Source organism: Parasteatoda tepidariorum, chromosome 9 (assembly GCF_043381705.1).
Source record: "Parasteatoda tepidariorum isolate YZ-2023 chromosome 9, CAS_Ptep_4.0, whole genome shotgun sequence".
In the NCBI taxonomy this organism is placed as follows: domain Eukaryota; kingdom Metazoa; phylum Arthropoda; class Arachnida; order Araneae; family Theridiidae; genus Parasteatoda; species Parasteatoda tepidariorum.
The window spans coordinates 33,464,755-33,480,547 of NC_092212.1; the positions used below are offsets into that span (position 1 = coordinate 33,464,755).

The following is a 15,793-nucleotide window of genomic DNA, read 5'->3' on the forward strand; positions in this document are numbered from 1 at the left end:
AATTTATTGTTATATATTTATTAAACTAAGTTTCTGAAATTAAAATGTCAGTGGTTATAATTTTAATTTTTTTAGTTATTATATTAGCTTAGAATGACCTCAAAAGTACATACCACCTTAAAATTTAAAAACTAAATTAATTCACTTTTAATAAATAAATTAAATAGCAAAATACTGCTTGTTTATTAAATAAAAGGAGAATTTGCATCCATACAATCATAAGTTAACTTTGATTAACATAAGTTAACATAGAGGAAATCTAATTCTTCTTCTGTCTGAATTAAATAATATTTTTTGCTTCCTATCAATCAAATAGCATTATAATTAAATTCGGAATCAATATCCACCTAACTTTGCTCACTTACCCTCCACGATTGTTATTCAAACAGTTTTTTACTTGTGACGACAAACAAATTGTTGCATCAAAACTAAAAAAAATTTTCAATAAAAAATCTAAAAACCCTTTATTGCATTAGCACGTGTCTTGTTCTACAGATTTAATTTTCAATTTTATAATAACTCAATAATTTATATTTATTACAATGACAATTTTAACCGCAAACTTATTTTTGAAATTCTTGTTTAATTTTTTGTTACGATAAAAACTCATTTCGCCAACTAAGTTACCTAGCAATATTGTGATTAATTCTCAAAATTCAAATTCTCAAACGCATTCAAATTTATTTGTTTAAATTTATCTAGATTCTTATTCTGACCTCCTTTATTGATTAACGCCATATGATGATATTAGCGTGCTATTTTAATGCTCAATGAAAAGGAACAAAATAGTAAAATATAATAAGTTAACAATGGCAAAATATTTTAAATACTTAATTTACAAAACGATAATATCTCAAATTTCTTTTTCTAAAATGCATCCAAATTCTAATTTTTAAATTCTTTATTTATAAACAGATTTAAGTGTGGCAGATTTAACAATGGCAAAATATTTTAAATACTTAATTTACAAAACGATAATATCTCAAATTTCTTTTTCTAAAATACATCCAGATTCTAATTCGTAAATTCTTTATTTATAAACAGATTTTAGTGTTCAACGAAGATATACGAAACAGTAAAATGGAATAAGTTAACAATGGCTAAATATTTCACATACTTAATTCACAAAACGATAATATCTCAAATTTCTTTTTCTAAAATGCATCCAGATTCAAATTTGTAAATTCTTTATTTATAAACAGATTTTAGTGTTCAATGAAAATTACGAAACAGTAAAATATAATAAGTTAACAATGGCGAAATATTTTAAGTACTTAATTAAGCAAAACGATAATATCTCAACTTTCTTTTTCTAAAATGCATCCAGATTCTAATTTGTAAATTTTTTATTTATAAACAGATTTCAGTGTTCAATGAAGATATACGAAACAGTAAAATATAATAATTTAACAATGGCAAAATATTTTAAATACTTAATTTACAAAAAGACAATATCTCAAATTTATTTTTCTAAAATGCATCCAGATTCTAATTTGTAAATTCTCTATTTATAAACAGATTTTAGTCTTCAATGAAGATATACTAAACAGTAAAATATAATAATTTAACAATGGCAAAATATTTTAAATACTTAATTTACAAAACGATAATAAAATTTCTTTTTCTAAAATACATCCAGATTCTAATTCGTAAATTCTTTATTTGTAAACAGATTTTAGTGTTCAACGAAGATATACGAAACAGTAAAATGTAATAAGTTAACAATGGCAAAATATTTTAAATACTTAATTCGCAAAAAGATAATATCTCAAATTTCTTTTTCTAAAATGCATCCAGATTCAAATTTGTAAATTCTTTATTTATAAACAGATTTTAGTGTTCACTGAAAATTACGAAACAGTAAAATATAATACGTTAACAATGGCGAAATATTTTAAGTACTTAATTAAGCAAAACGATAATATCTCAACTTTCTTTTTCTAAAATGCATCCAGATTCCAATTTGTAAATTCTTTATTTATAAACAGATTTTAGTGTTCAATGAAAATATTCGAAACAGTAAAATATAATTTAACAATTGCAAAATGTTTTAGAAACTTAATTTTCAAAATTATAATATCTCAAATTTCTTTTTCTGAAATTCATCCAGACTCCAATTTGTAAATTCTTTATTTATAAACAGATTTTAGTGTTCAATGAAAATTATGAAACAGTAAAATATAATAAGTTAACATAAGTTAACAATGGCGAAATGTTTTAAGTACTTAATTAAGCAAAACGATAATATCTCAACTTTCGTTTTCTAAAATGCATCTAGATTCAAATTTGTAAATTCTTTATTTATAAACAGATTTTAGTGTTCAATGAAAATTACGAAACAGTAAAATATAATAAGTTAGCAATGGCGAAATATTTTAAGTACTTAATAACGATACGATGCAAAACGATAATATCTCAACTTTCTTTTTCTAAAATGCATCCAAATTCAAATTTGTAAATTCTTTATTTATAAACAGATTTTCATGTTCAATGAGAAAGCGCGATGCACTAAAATTTAATAATATAACAACGACAAAATACACGAAATATATAGTTCTCAAAAAATTAATCTTTCGAAATCATTTTCTTTAACGACATGTGTATTTTTATTTATACATCTTCATTCATGTATGTATACAATACCTACTTTCTATTTTACATGTTTAGGATTAGCGTGTGAAGATTCATTATGTCCTAAAACTCTCACATTTGAGTGACAGTGTTGATAGAATGCGTTGTCTGACTCAAAGAATAATATACCTCCTCCAACTTCAGTTAAATTTAGAATAGAAGGATTTCATTTTAAAGCACGACTTGTTTCCAGACAGAGATAGGGTTGGCGAAGTGCGAAAGGTGAAATGAATATCATAAACACACGGAGACTTCTGACTCTTTGAGTCTTCAATTAAATAAGACAAATTAAATGAAACGCTGAATGAATCCATTTTACTCGCTCGACTCAAGAGCACAGAAATGTTGTGTCGAAACCTTTTGTTAAGGGAATAACAACTGTTTTAAATTGTTACAAAAGCGTTAAATTATTTTTTTTTTCTAAATAAATGTACATTTTGTAGAAAATGTGCTCATTAAGAAATATAAATATTTTAATGAAATATTCGTTTAAACATAAATTATTTACTTAAATTAATTAAAATAAATTAATTACATATTTCAGCGTAATTATATTTTTTTTAAAGTGAAATATTTGAAAAGGAATTTAATCCTTTTTCAAAAATATACGCAATAAATTTTATTAATTTGGCAGTTTGCTTATTATTTTGAGAAAAAAAGGGAATAATTTAGATAAACAGATTAATTTTCTTGGTAAATAATGTTTTGAAATACTAGAAACATATTGTTTTTTCAGACATTTTGTTTCAAGAATGAGAATTAAACTAATTTGTTACAAATATCTTTATTTCTTTTCGCATGGATGTTTCTTTTTTGGGAAAAATTTACTTATTTTAAAATCACATACTTATATAAAAAGCAAGTATAATTAAATATATAAATATGTTTCATTAAATATACGTAAATATTTCAACTTTATTATTTTAGATGATTTTATTTTTTCCCAAATATTGTTTGTTTTTTTTTCAATTCCCTTACGTTGAAATCTGATTGGAAATTAATTTTTCGGAAAAATTCTGAAGGAATTATTCGATGAGTTCGTGTTAAACGTGACCGTTGTATTTTATTTTATAACCATCGTTGTATACCCGATCTAGTTTTTTGGGTTTACGATTACCTATGTTCAACTCCATAGCGCTGTAAATTTGAACCCCATCTAGAAGACAAGGGAACTCCTAGATCAAGTATTGGAAGAAATTTGCCGTCTTGGAAGACTTTTCGATGGAACTAATCTACTTTGCGTTACATGGTGAAGAAAACAACGAAAACCTCCCACAGTTAGCCTGAAGGCAAGGGAACGCTGACCTTCGTTCCATCTACCACTGGGGATATTTCACGTCAGCATTGTGGTCGGTAGGGGGTGCGGAATTCGAATCAACCTGCCATCGCTGGGATTCAAACCCAGTTCACCTCATTCGAAGGCAAGCACTCAATCCCTTTATCCACCACGGCTCGTAATCGTTGTGTATTTATATTCCATATATTAACCGGCGTTGAAAAGCCCACCCAATTATGAGATTATAACTACCAATGCTCAACTCCGTAGTCTTGAAATCTTGAAGCCAGTCCAGAAAACTTGGGAACTCCTGTATCAAGTATTAGGAGAAATTTGTCATCGTGGGGGACTTCTTGAAGAAACTAAACTGCATTTGTGTTGCATGGAAAGGAAAACCAAGAAAACCTTCCACGGTTAGCCTGACGGCAAGGGGACTCTATCCCGAGATCTGTCTACCACTGAGGATATTTTACATCAGCAGTGTGGCCTGTGCTAACAGGTAGTGGAATTCGTATTGATTAACCATCGCTGGAATGCTAACCCGGTTCACCTCATTGGAAGGCGAATGCTCTATTTCCTGAACCTCGACGGCTCCACTAACCATTGTATTGTAACACAGAGATATTTTTCACAGACTATTTTAATAGACTATTTCACAGACTATTTTAAATAATCACACCCGTCTACAGATAGATGGAAATAAAGTAAAGAAAATACAAACAAAATAAACAAAAAATAGAAATAAAAAATAATGTATCCAAATATGCATTAAATTTTACTAGCTTTAAATCTAAAAAAGATTTTGAGTATTCTATATTAAAATATTATGAAAATAAATAAATAGAAAATACAAATAATTTGATGCGTTTGAGGTTGAGTCATGAAATTTCAATAACTGCTTTTAAATATTTTGTTTCTAAAAAAATACAGCTACCGCAAGGAAATGTAAATAATGAAATGAATTTTATGTCAAAATTTAAATCTGTGCATTCTCGGAAGCCTTTTAAGGTTTTTGTTGCACGAGGCTTCAAGACGCAGCAAAAAGCTGAAAGTAATCAGCAGCAGAAAAAAAATAAATGAAAAAGTTCTTTTTTATTCTCAGAACAACACAGAATAACTAAAAAAACTGGGTTTTTTTCTTCTGAATTCCGAGCGAATAAATTTTCTTGGAGAAGATTTGTCAAATAAAGATTTTTCTTGTTTTTTTTATATACTAAGCTAATTTTTAGCTAAAATTTATTTTCTTTAAGGCAAAGAAAATCTTAGAAGGCTAGTAACCTATAGGCTAGGTTTTGCATTAGATAAAATTTTAAAAGTAGGATTAAAATACTCTGAGTCTTAGAAAATAGTTTTGTATGAATACATTTACATTTAAATTCATTCTTTACATTTAAATTCACTTTCAAAAATAATTCTAAAACTTTTCTTCAAATTTCTTAAACATAAAAATGTTAATAAATCAAATTTCTCGTTTTCATCGGCTTTCCGAACAGTAATATCTCAGATTCAGATAAAACTAATGTCGGATTTTAGTTTTGCTAATGTACAGATTTTCCTTTAAAAGAATTGAAGAAACAATTTCTCAGATAAAACTTATTTAGAAAAATGTAGCAAGAATCCATTTTTTGCGGATTTCAGATAATTTAAACACATTCAGATATTTTTTTTTAAAAAAAAATTAAGTTATGACTATAAGGGTAAAAAAAATCCAATACAAGTAAAAAATTTGCAACAGCTTTATTATTACTATTATTATTACGATTTGATTTATCGCAGAATTGTCACAAAATAAATCTCTGTAAGTCTTAAATTAATTCAAAATAACGGTACAGCTTGTTGTCATAACAATTACTGGTAACAGAGCTTGCCTGTTTCAAGCAATAGCATGAATATATAGTACGATACTCAAATTATGGCTAGTGAGGTGCGTGAGGAAGTAGTACAGCAAGTTATGGAGCACTGGAATGAGTTTTCTGTCTTATCTCACCGCAAAAATGAAAATAACTTTAATATTTACGTTGCGTACTATGCTAAAATGTAAGGAACTCATACTTATGATGGTTTGTGTGATATAATGGCCGCCGGACTGTTATTAAATTATTACTAAAATTCAATCTATAACAAACTTTGACAATTTCATGGAGATCTCTTGAAAATAGTTAAAATTGAAAACAAACTATTTTCGCTTGAGCAAAACTACGAGCTATAGCTGGACTGTAAAAAATGCATAATTTATACACGTTATTTTTCTTTTATAACCGTCGTTGAACAGCCGGCCCAATTCTTGGGTTTCCTACAACTAATGCTCAACTCCGTAGCCTTGTAATTTTGAACCCAATCCAGAAGACAAAGGAACCCCTAGGTCAAGTATTGGGTGAAATTTGCCTTCGTGGAGGACTTTTTGATGGAACTAATCCACATTTGCGTTACATGGAGAGGAAGACCACGAGAACCTCCCATGGTTAGCCTCACGGCAAAGGGACTCTAACCCATGATCCGTCTATCACTAAGGATATTTCACATCAGCACTGTGGTCGGTGCACGTTGGATGCGGAATTCGTATCGACTGGGATTCGAACCCGGCTCGCCGCATTGGAAAGTGAGCACTCGTGAGAACGGTAGTTCGAAACCCTCCGGCCGAAGACTCCTCGCGTAGTAAATGGTGACTGATACACATTAAATCCGTCTGGTCACAAAGTTCTCCTTGTTCCCATATAGTATCTATGTTTTACAGGATGACCAATTTTCTGACCAAAAGCCGCTAGTACAGTGGTAATAAGCCCCTCTCATAGGTGCCAACTAATAGAGTCGTTGAGAAAATTTTTGCTTAGTGTCAAGAACATACATATTTAAACGAGTAAATCCTAATTTTGAAAGTTAAACCTTAAATTGCTTTACCTACTATAGTAAGTTAAATGTTTGAAGAGGGTTTGAAATTAACGGTGGTTCGTTGGTTCTGGGTCATTAAAATTCAATCCGGATAACCTTAAAATTAATAATTATTAATCCCCTCATGAGGCAACCGTTGTAAAAGAATGGTTTGTCATTTTAGTTTCTTTTATTTTCAGTTTCATAATTTGGTGGGTTTTTTTGTCACAAAATAATGTATCTCATTATTCTCTAGATTATATATTTTTTATTTAAAATCATTTTATTAACATTTTTAAAGAAAAATTTTTTAAGAAAGACACGTAAACGGACCTGTGAAAATGTTGTACTGACTCTAGTAATAACTTTAAATTACTGATCCTTTGGACCACTGATTAAATATTTTTAATTTCTTTTCCTGGTGCTAACATATGTAATTTAAAATGAAGCAAAGCAACGAGAATAGAGCACAAACGCTTAGAAGTGGACATACTTAATAGAACCATAATTTAAGCTGATCCCTCATCAGTGTCGACACAAGAAATAAAAAAAAAGTATTTAAAATTAATAAATTTAAATAACTTGATTGCAACTAAGGAGTAAATCAATTTAAAGTTGCATAATAGTAGTTGAGTAAGATACGCTGAATAACAAAACATCTTTCAATAAGTTTTATCTGTTTATTTATTTACTTATTGTTATTCTTTAAATTTGTATCTTGGAAACAATCCAACATATTTTTTTTTCTTCTTGTAAATACATTCAAATGCATAATGCAAAACAGAAGAAGTGAAAATGTTAAATAAAGATCAAAGGAAGCGATTACTAGAGTACAAATAAATCTAACAACTTTTTTACGGCATGCTGAGAGTTCTTTAACAAAACAGCATGATTTCTTACAGTTCGAGCAAAGAAAAACACATTTTCTATTGTTGAAATTCTCTCTCACCATTTTACCCGTGTTGAAGGAAACTTTACTATTTTTAGAAACTCTTAAGTGGGAAATATAAACTTTAGCATTTATTTAAAACAAAATGAATTATAAACAGAAACAAAATCATCAAACCAAACTATGTTTATTATAACAAAAAAAAATTCAATTTCTTGATTATAAAAAAAAACTGAAAAATACTTTTTTTCTAAAAAGCGGAAAAGTTTGTAATCATAACTATAGCTAAAATCGTAAGAGGTAACTATCGAAAGATGTTTCTGAATACTCATAGTTTTCTATTTATTGACGAAATGGTTAAACTTTCTAATGATTTTGTATTGAAAAACAATTTTTGATTTTTAACTTGGCAACAGTCTGATATCATTTATAACTTCAATTTTTGGATTGATTTTTTGTGAAATTTAACACAGTTCTATTGATAAAAAAATAACGAAATATCTAGGATAAGTTTTTTTGGTATTTTGCGTTCCGTACTTTACATTTAAAACATCAACTGCAGTAATTTTTGTATTGCTATTTGTGCAATAAATATAAAAATATTTATATCATATATATATATATATATATATATATACTCACAGAAGGCTAATAAAAGTTCACATTTTACAAAATACGTCGGATCAAATGATTGTTTGGACACAATAATCTAGATAAAATTAATTCATCAAATATTTAACATTTGATCTAGTTTTATCTAGATAATTGAACTAATTTACTACGCTTCTACCAGGTAACTTCAGCACAAGCTTCAGAACCTCACAATTTTCAGCAACACAAGCATAATAGACAATGATTGTAAAATTTACGCATTGTCTATAAAAATCGAATAAGGAATGTCGTAACAAAAATGAATATTGATAGTATCGTTGCTTTTGTTATTTTTCTATTATTGAATTTTGTTACATTGCTTTGTTATTTTTATCTTATTGAGTTTTGATTTATACCTATTTATTAATTTTCTGATAATTACTGATTGTTATCACATTATTACTGATCATTTGATCATATTCTCTGTCTTTCTCTCACTCTTTCTCAGCAATTTTTAATCCCTTAAAAAAACAAGATGAAGAGACAGAAACAATAACCAACGCCCGACTGTTGTATCGTACTGCATGTTTTTTGCTACCACACTGTAAAATACTCCGGATCAAATTACGGTAAAAAGTCCTGGCACCCTAAGGGCAGCATCCGTAAAGTCTATTATACCATGAAACCCATTTTTACTCTAAAATTTTATAGTGTGATTTTTACAGTAATGTTTAGTTAATTGCACAGGTATTTTACAATAAATGTTACGGTAAAATTTACGGCATATAAGTTTTTTTTTGTTTCGTAAAATTCCGTAAAACAGTAAGAATTTACTTTACTGTAAAAAGTACTGGCAGTCTAAATGCTGATATTTTTTTGACCGTAATTTGATCTGGTAGTTTTTACAGAGCAGGCTCATTGGGGATAGAATAATCTGTTTTATAAAACAATTGCGTTTGCTATATTTTTGGGAAATTATTTAAATTGACATGGTATTAGAACATTTGAAGTACAGTATGATCACTGCCTTTTATATAAAAGACAACCATGCACATTAGAAAGAGAAAAAAAAATATTTTTTTCTATGTTTTTTTGTAATTTTATGTTCTTTTTTGTATATGTCTGCTATTTTATGTAGTTTTTTCTGTTTCACATATCCATAAATATTTTATATATTCCTGTAGTTCATATTAAAATAATTTAAAAAATATTAATTCTGAAAGTATTATAAATTCTTAAAAAGTTTCATAGCATCTAAAGCTTTGCAATTTCTATTAAATTGCTCATACTACAATAATTATGTATTTACAGTACATACATCCTACAATTATTGGTTATTATTTACACATATGAAGCACTATACACAGAAGCAAGATAAGCTAGGGTTTGTAGCATTCCTGGGATAAATTCAGTATTTGCCGCTTCCTCCTAACATAATGTGAAATTTAAGGTACCATGCTTTTCGAGATCATTTATTAACGATCAACGATCAGATTATTTATTACGTTTCTTAACGTTGTAGATCATTCAGATTACTTAAAAAAACAGAAAATCCCTGCAAATGGCGTTGAACTGTAAAATGTATTTTAAATAAGATTTTGCAAACCTTAATGGTGTTTTTTTTATTAAAAGAAAAACTCAATTTGATGACTTTCTAAATCATTATTCGTTTTGGCTAAAAATTTGAATATTATGCATGTTACTAAGTAGTTTCCAATAAATTCGAGATATATTTCATCACAAACATAGTTTATTTTACTAAAACGATAAGAATTAATACGATACGGTGGCATTTAACTTAATAATTTTAAAATTAACCATACTTACAATGTCACTACAACAATAAGACGTCCCGCAAATTTTTTTAAGTAAATTAAATGAAGAATTTAAAAAGTTATAGGGCCTGTAATTATCAAAGGAAGAAAGGTGGCATTTAAAAGAGAAAATATTTTATTCTGGAATTCATTTCTAAATATGCTGCATGAGTTTGGTACCCCTCTGAAGCTATGCACGAGGGTAGATGTCCCCCTTTATTCACATCCTGTTACGCCACTGGTTACGCAAGATGCTCCATAATTACACATTTAATGTATATTTTCAGAATAAGCCTCAATGGCTAAGGGATTAGAGCTCCCACACCCAATTCACGCTTGTAGTTTATATCATTGCAATCCAGGTTCAAATAGGAGAGACAACTGGTTGATACAAATTATATTTCCAACTACAGTGCTGAAATATTATATTCTTAGTAATAGATGGATCATGGGATAGAATATTTTTTCTGTCAGGCTAACCATGAGAAACCTCAGAGGTTTTCTTCTCCATGTAACGCAAATGCGGGTTAGTTCCATTTAAAAGTCTTTCACATAGGCTAGTTGGTCCCATTGCTTGATTGAAAAATTCCCTTGTCGCATGGATTGAATTCAAAATTACAAGATTAAAGAGTTATGCAGTGATAGTCGTAAATCCAAAAATGGGTCATCTGCTTTTCACCACTAATAAAATAAAAAATAAAAGTTTGAATCCGTGTAATAATCAAACTCACTAAATGATTCGAATTTTAGGCCACAGATTAATGTTTAAGCCAGGAAAACAGAAAGAATATCAAAGCTAGCGAAAATTACCCTAGAAAGGGGGAGGGCAGTTTGATGACATGCAGGAACAGAGAATCACCGCCAAGCTTCATCAAGTTCTCAATCCACACTTTGCTCACTAGTGGTTTTTTAAATTACGATATAGTTTTTGTATTTTCCTTGCATAAATATTAGTTTGCGATTCCTAATGTGAAATCTTTAGCGACTTAATTTTCGATAAAGAATCTAAAATACGTGTAAAGGGTGATTATATGCCAATTATCGTTATGTCATTATATACATTAAGGCTTCAATTTTTTTCATTACAGAAGATTCTATAAATATAGCTTCTTTCAAACAAAACTTTTGCAAAGCAATATTTTCTGTAGTAAAAATATTATAATTAAAATTTTATAAAGCTTGAAACACGCTTACTGACAAGCTTTATTTCATCTTAAGATAACATTTAATATTGATAAAAAAAAACAATAGTTACTACGATTCGGGAAAACCAAATGATTTTATAAATTCTGTTTAGTTCTGAATATAATATGATATAATCTAACACTACTGCTTATATGATAAAATGTATGATATATGATATTATTTAACATCAGCTTTCATATACACCTTGTGTTAAAAATTATTCAACAACAGTAGGTTTTGAAATCTAATGGCCAAATTTTAACTTATTTTTTATTCAAAATGCTATTTCTGAGTTTTTTCATTTCTTTTTAACAATACACAGCAGTATTCTAATGTTAAAGAATAAATAAATTCAGTAGGTGAATTCTTATTTTTCAAATGTTGATGCGTATGAAAAATAATTAGGTGAATTCTGGTGATTTCACAAACACAACCTAATGTTACAATGTATGAAATCTCGGTAGTTTAGTTTTAGTGAATTTTCTGACATAGCCTATTACTAGAGTAGAGGAAAAAATGAACATAGCCTATTACTAGGTGAACTTTTTTTTGAAACTGTAATAAAAAAAGTAATGAATAAATTAAAAAAATTAAAATGTACTCACACGATCATATGATACGAAATGGCTTTCCAACCACGAGGCCTTTCCAAAAAATTGTTCACTTGAAACCGAAGTTTCCTATAGCGAGGATCTCTGTGTCTTTGTCGAGGGTTCATTGGTTTACCCCTTAAACTGAGTCTGGGGTGCACTAATCTATTGCCCCCTCTTCGACACAAGCCCCTTTTTAGGGGACCTTCTTGAGACGCTCCTCTGGAGACAGTGGTTGGTGAAATTGTAATTGCTGTATTTGCTGTTTTTCCATTCAATCCAGATGATTGCTGTTCTATGACAGTCAATGGTGTCGCGTGGATTATCGATGAACTGAGTTGGTGAGATGCTTGTTCTTCTTGCTTATCCTGATGAGTTTTAGAACGCCACATGAGAGGATTTTAAATATTCCATCAAATATTTAAATATTCACAGTTCGATTGAATACAATAAATACATGTGTATGACAATGTATCTCAACTTACAACACAATTCACACCATTTGGTTTCTAATAAACTACTTAACTTTTATTCTACAGATTTTACCATTATATATTGTATCGCTTGTTTAATTTAGGATAACTTTCACCGCATCTTGCGCTTAATATCAGATTAAATAATCACATTAAACGAAATTCGAACAAATTCCCCAACAACTAAAATTCTATCATGGAGCTTTAAAAATAAATATCTCAATAACTTCCTACTCTTTTTTTTGTCAGTTAAGGTTTTGGTTTACCTAAATATAGTTCCTAGAATATGATAGTTAACTTTTATAGAAATATATATTTTTTGTGAGTTTTAAAACTATATTTGTGAATTCTTCGTAAGTGATTGTTTATACATGAAATGTTCGATAATTTAAAACGTTTTTTTCTCGTTAGTGCTTTTGGAAAATTACTTCTTATGAGATTTGTGCAAATAATAAAGCAGCTACTTTTATGTTAAGAATAATATTGTGATATTTGTAAATTCCAATAAATCACAGAAGTTTCTAATTTAATATATATATCTAATGTGTTTTGCTAATGTATTCCATAAGGCAACTTTACTGTGTGCAGCAATAAGTGAAATTTTTAAAAAATACCCTGAAAATGGCAAAAACTTTACAATAAAGTAAGACTTTGGTCCGTTATAACCAGCAAAAAGCTCATTATGCAGAATAAAATATATGATATGAAATATAGCACAGTAGCTAATTGCAGTAGCTATTATTAACAAGTGCTTTTAAGTAAATATTTAATTTTTCTAACGTTGAAATATATTTATAGTTTTTTTACTATGATAGCATTTTTAATTCTTCATTTATTTAAAATTAAGCAAACGATATATTTAAATCAAAATTTCTTAACATCAATATTGTAACGCTATATTATTTGGATTTGTTAGTTTAGCGTTCTCTGTTAAAGTTATAAATTTTCGGGCTTGTCTTTTGAGTTGTAAGCTCTAAATTGGTTCCAAGTACGGATCTAAATTTCATTTCCAATGCCCTAAGGTCATAATCTTCTTTTATAAAATTTTAAGAATACTTTTAGTGTTTTTTTTGTACTAACCTAATGTAGACTAAATAAATCTTATTCTTAAATCTGTTTTTGTACTTAATTTATAAACTTGATGTATCTATATATTATTAAAGAAAGTGACTTATATCGACTTTTTATCAGTACTATCTAAACTTTTAACCGCCAAAAAAATAAATCGTCTGCGATTATATTTAATTTCAATCCAACTTCAAACGATTATTCCCATTTAAATTTAAAGAAAATATCATCTGCGATTATAATCGAACAATTCGATCCAGCTTCATAGTACATTTATAGTTACTTGCTTCACATAATTCTATTAATCCTCTTGCATTTTTAAGAAAAGCGAAATAAATCCTTTTTCTGTATCCATAAACAAATAATGCAATCTTCAAATACATTTCAGGCCAATATACTCGAAGATATTCTCATTTTTTTCCCGAACGAACAAGTAAAAAAAAAATATCCGACTAAAAATAGCTCCGACTTAAATAATTGAAGTGAAAATATACACATAGACAGTTAAAACACTGATACTATTCTACTTCGCGCTAGCGACAAACACTGGTTGTCGTTTATCCGCGGCTTCTTGTTCATAAGCATTCGGCAGATGGCATCACCTCCACATCGCCATCTGGTGGAAGATTTGCCCGCTTGTTGCATTTGTGTGAGAAGCGATGTTTAACAAAATGAAGTAGTTTTTGTGGTATGATGATGAGTCGATAGAAGGTAAGGAGGGTTCTCCAAAGTAGAAGGGGGCTCCGATAATGAGCTTGCTATTTTCATTCTGAAGCTCTCGTTAAACTGATGCGTGGGATTATTTTTCACACGAACTATCTGCCTTATTGAAGCTATTAAGAGGCAAATAATCTATTAATTAAAAAAATGGAATGCATAAAAATGAAGAAGAGCAGAAATTTTAAAAAAAATGCTTGTTATGAAAGATTTATTATGAATTTAAAAAAATAATAATAATTGAATTAAGTGATCATCATGATCAACACAAATAATTAAAATAAATATTTTTCTCTCGAGACTTGTAATTACCTAAGAATAGACTTCTCAATTAAATCATTCAATTAGAGTTGGGAAAAGCGAATCAAAGTGATTCGAATCAATAGGATTAGTTCATATTGGTAATTCGAATCTCTGCTTCAAATAAATGACTCCAGTTATTTATTGATTCGAATTAATTATTGATTAAGTGTTTCGAATCTTGATTCGAAACAGTATGTGATGTATGAGATAAAAATTATGTTTCTATAATAAAACTAAAATTGCGAATATTTTTTTATTTTTTATTATCTATTTGTCTCGAAATGTCTTTTGGCTGCGGCTTTAAATATTAAAGGCAGTTTTTCTGCGTTTTAATAATTTTATGGTAGCTCAGGGAGAAGAGCACTCATTGCCAATGAAGTAACACGGGCTTGAAATCTGGCGATGGCTTGACTTGTTGCTATGAGGTCTGCTACCGGCTCGCCCACCACAGTGTTGACGCAAAATATCTTCATTGGTAGATAGATCATGGAATAGAGTATCCTTGCCGTCAAGTTAACCGTTCGATGTTTTCCTCTCATTGTAATGCAAATGTGAGTTAATTCCATCAACAACAAAAATCCTCCATGAAGGCAAATTTCTCCCAATACTTGATCCAGGAGTTCCCTTGCTTTCTGGATTCGGTTCAAAATTACAAGGTTACGAAATTGAACAATGGTAGTCGTGAACTCAAAATTGGGTCGGCTGTTCAACGACGGTTATAAAATAAAGAATAAAATGACCTTATGGTAAGGTTTTTAACCCTTTCGTTTTAACATTCTGTTCCTCCAAAATCACGCCACTAAATGGTGCGCCACGTCACGAAGCTTGCACATTATATGTAATGATTTTTAATTGTCTACCACTCTGTAACATATATAAGGCAGTAAATCTTCATTTATTTACATATCTTAACTATAATATGTATAGAAGAACCAACTTGCTCCGGCAATAGATAAATATTTTCGAGTGGTAGTATTTTAATGTATGATTATTGGTTTAGTAAATTCGATTTATAGATTTTTTACTCACCACTACTTCTAAAATAATTCAAAGGCTTTTGTAATACGCCACTTTATTACAGCTAAGCTGTGTTGAGTTGAAAAAATGGCAAAATTTACCGAAAATCTGTAGTTTTTATTTTATAGTTTTCTACCGATTTCTAAAATATTTTTTTGAATCTGGTGCAATATATATATATATATGGGTCATTCTCACGAAAACTGTCATTTTTCAGTTCATAAAATCCCAAAAAAGTAAAGTGAATAAAAAGCTCTGAAACTTTTTATATGAATAGAAATATGTAATGGCATTATAAAGAAAGTATATATCCTATAAATTATACTTAATATTTAAATTAATTAATTTTTTAAATAATTAATTTATAATTA

The 15,793-nt window shown here is 28.8% G+C and overlaps 1 protein-coding gene across 1 annotated transcript in view; it reads right to left on the reverse strand.

Annotated features, from left to right (window-relative positions):
- Positions 1-13,931, reverse strand: part of LOC107452319 (potassium voltage-gated channel subfamily KQT member 1-like) — a 364,114-nt gene extending 350,183 nt beyond the window's left edge. The window contains exon 1 of the mRNA XM_071185389.1: positions 11,860-13,931. Within this exon, the coding sequence (XP_071041490.1) occupies positions 11,860-12,236 (377 nt within the window). The 5' untranslated portion in view covers positions 12,237-13,931. The remainder of the gene's footprint in view (positions 1-11,859) is intronic.
- Positions 13,932-15,793: the final 1,862 nt, after the last annotated feature.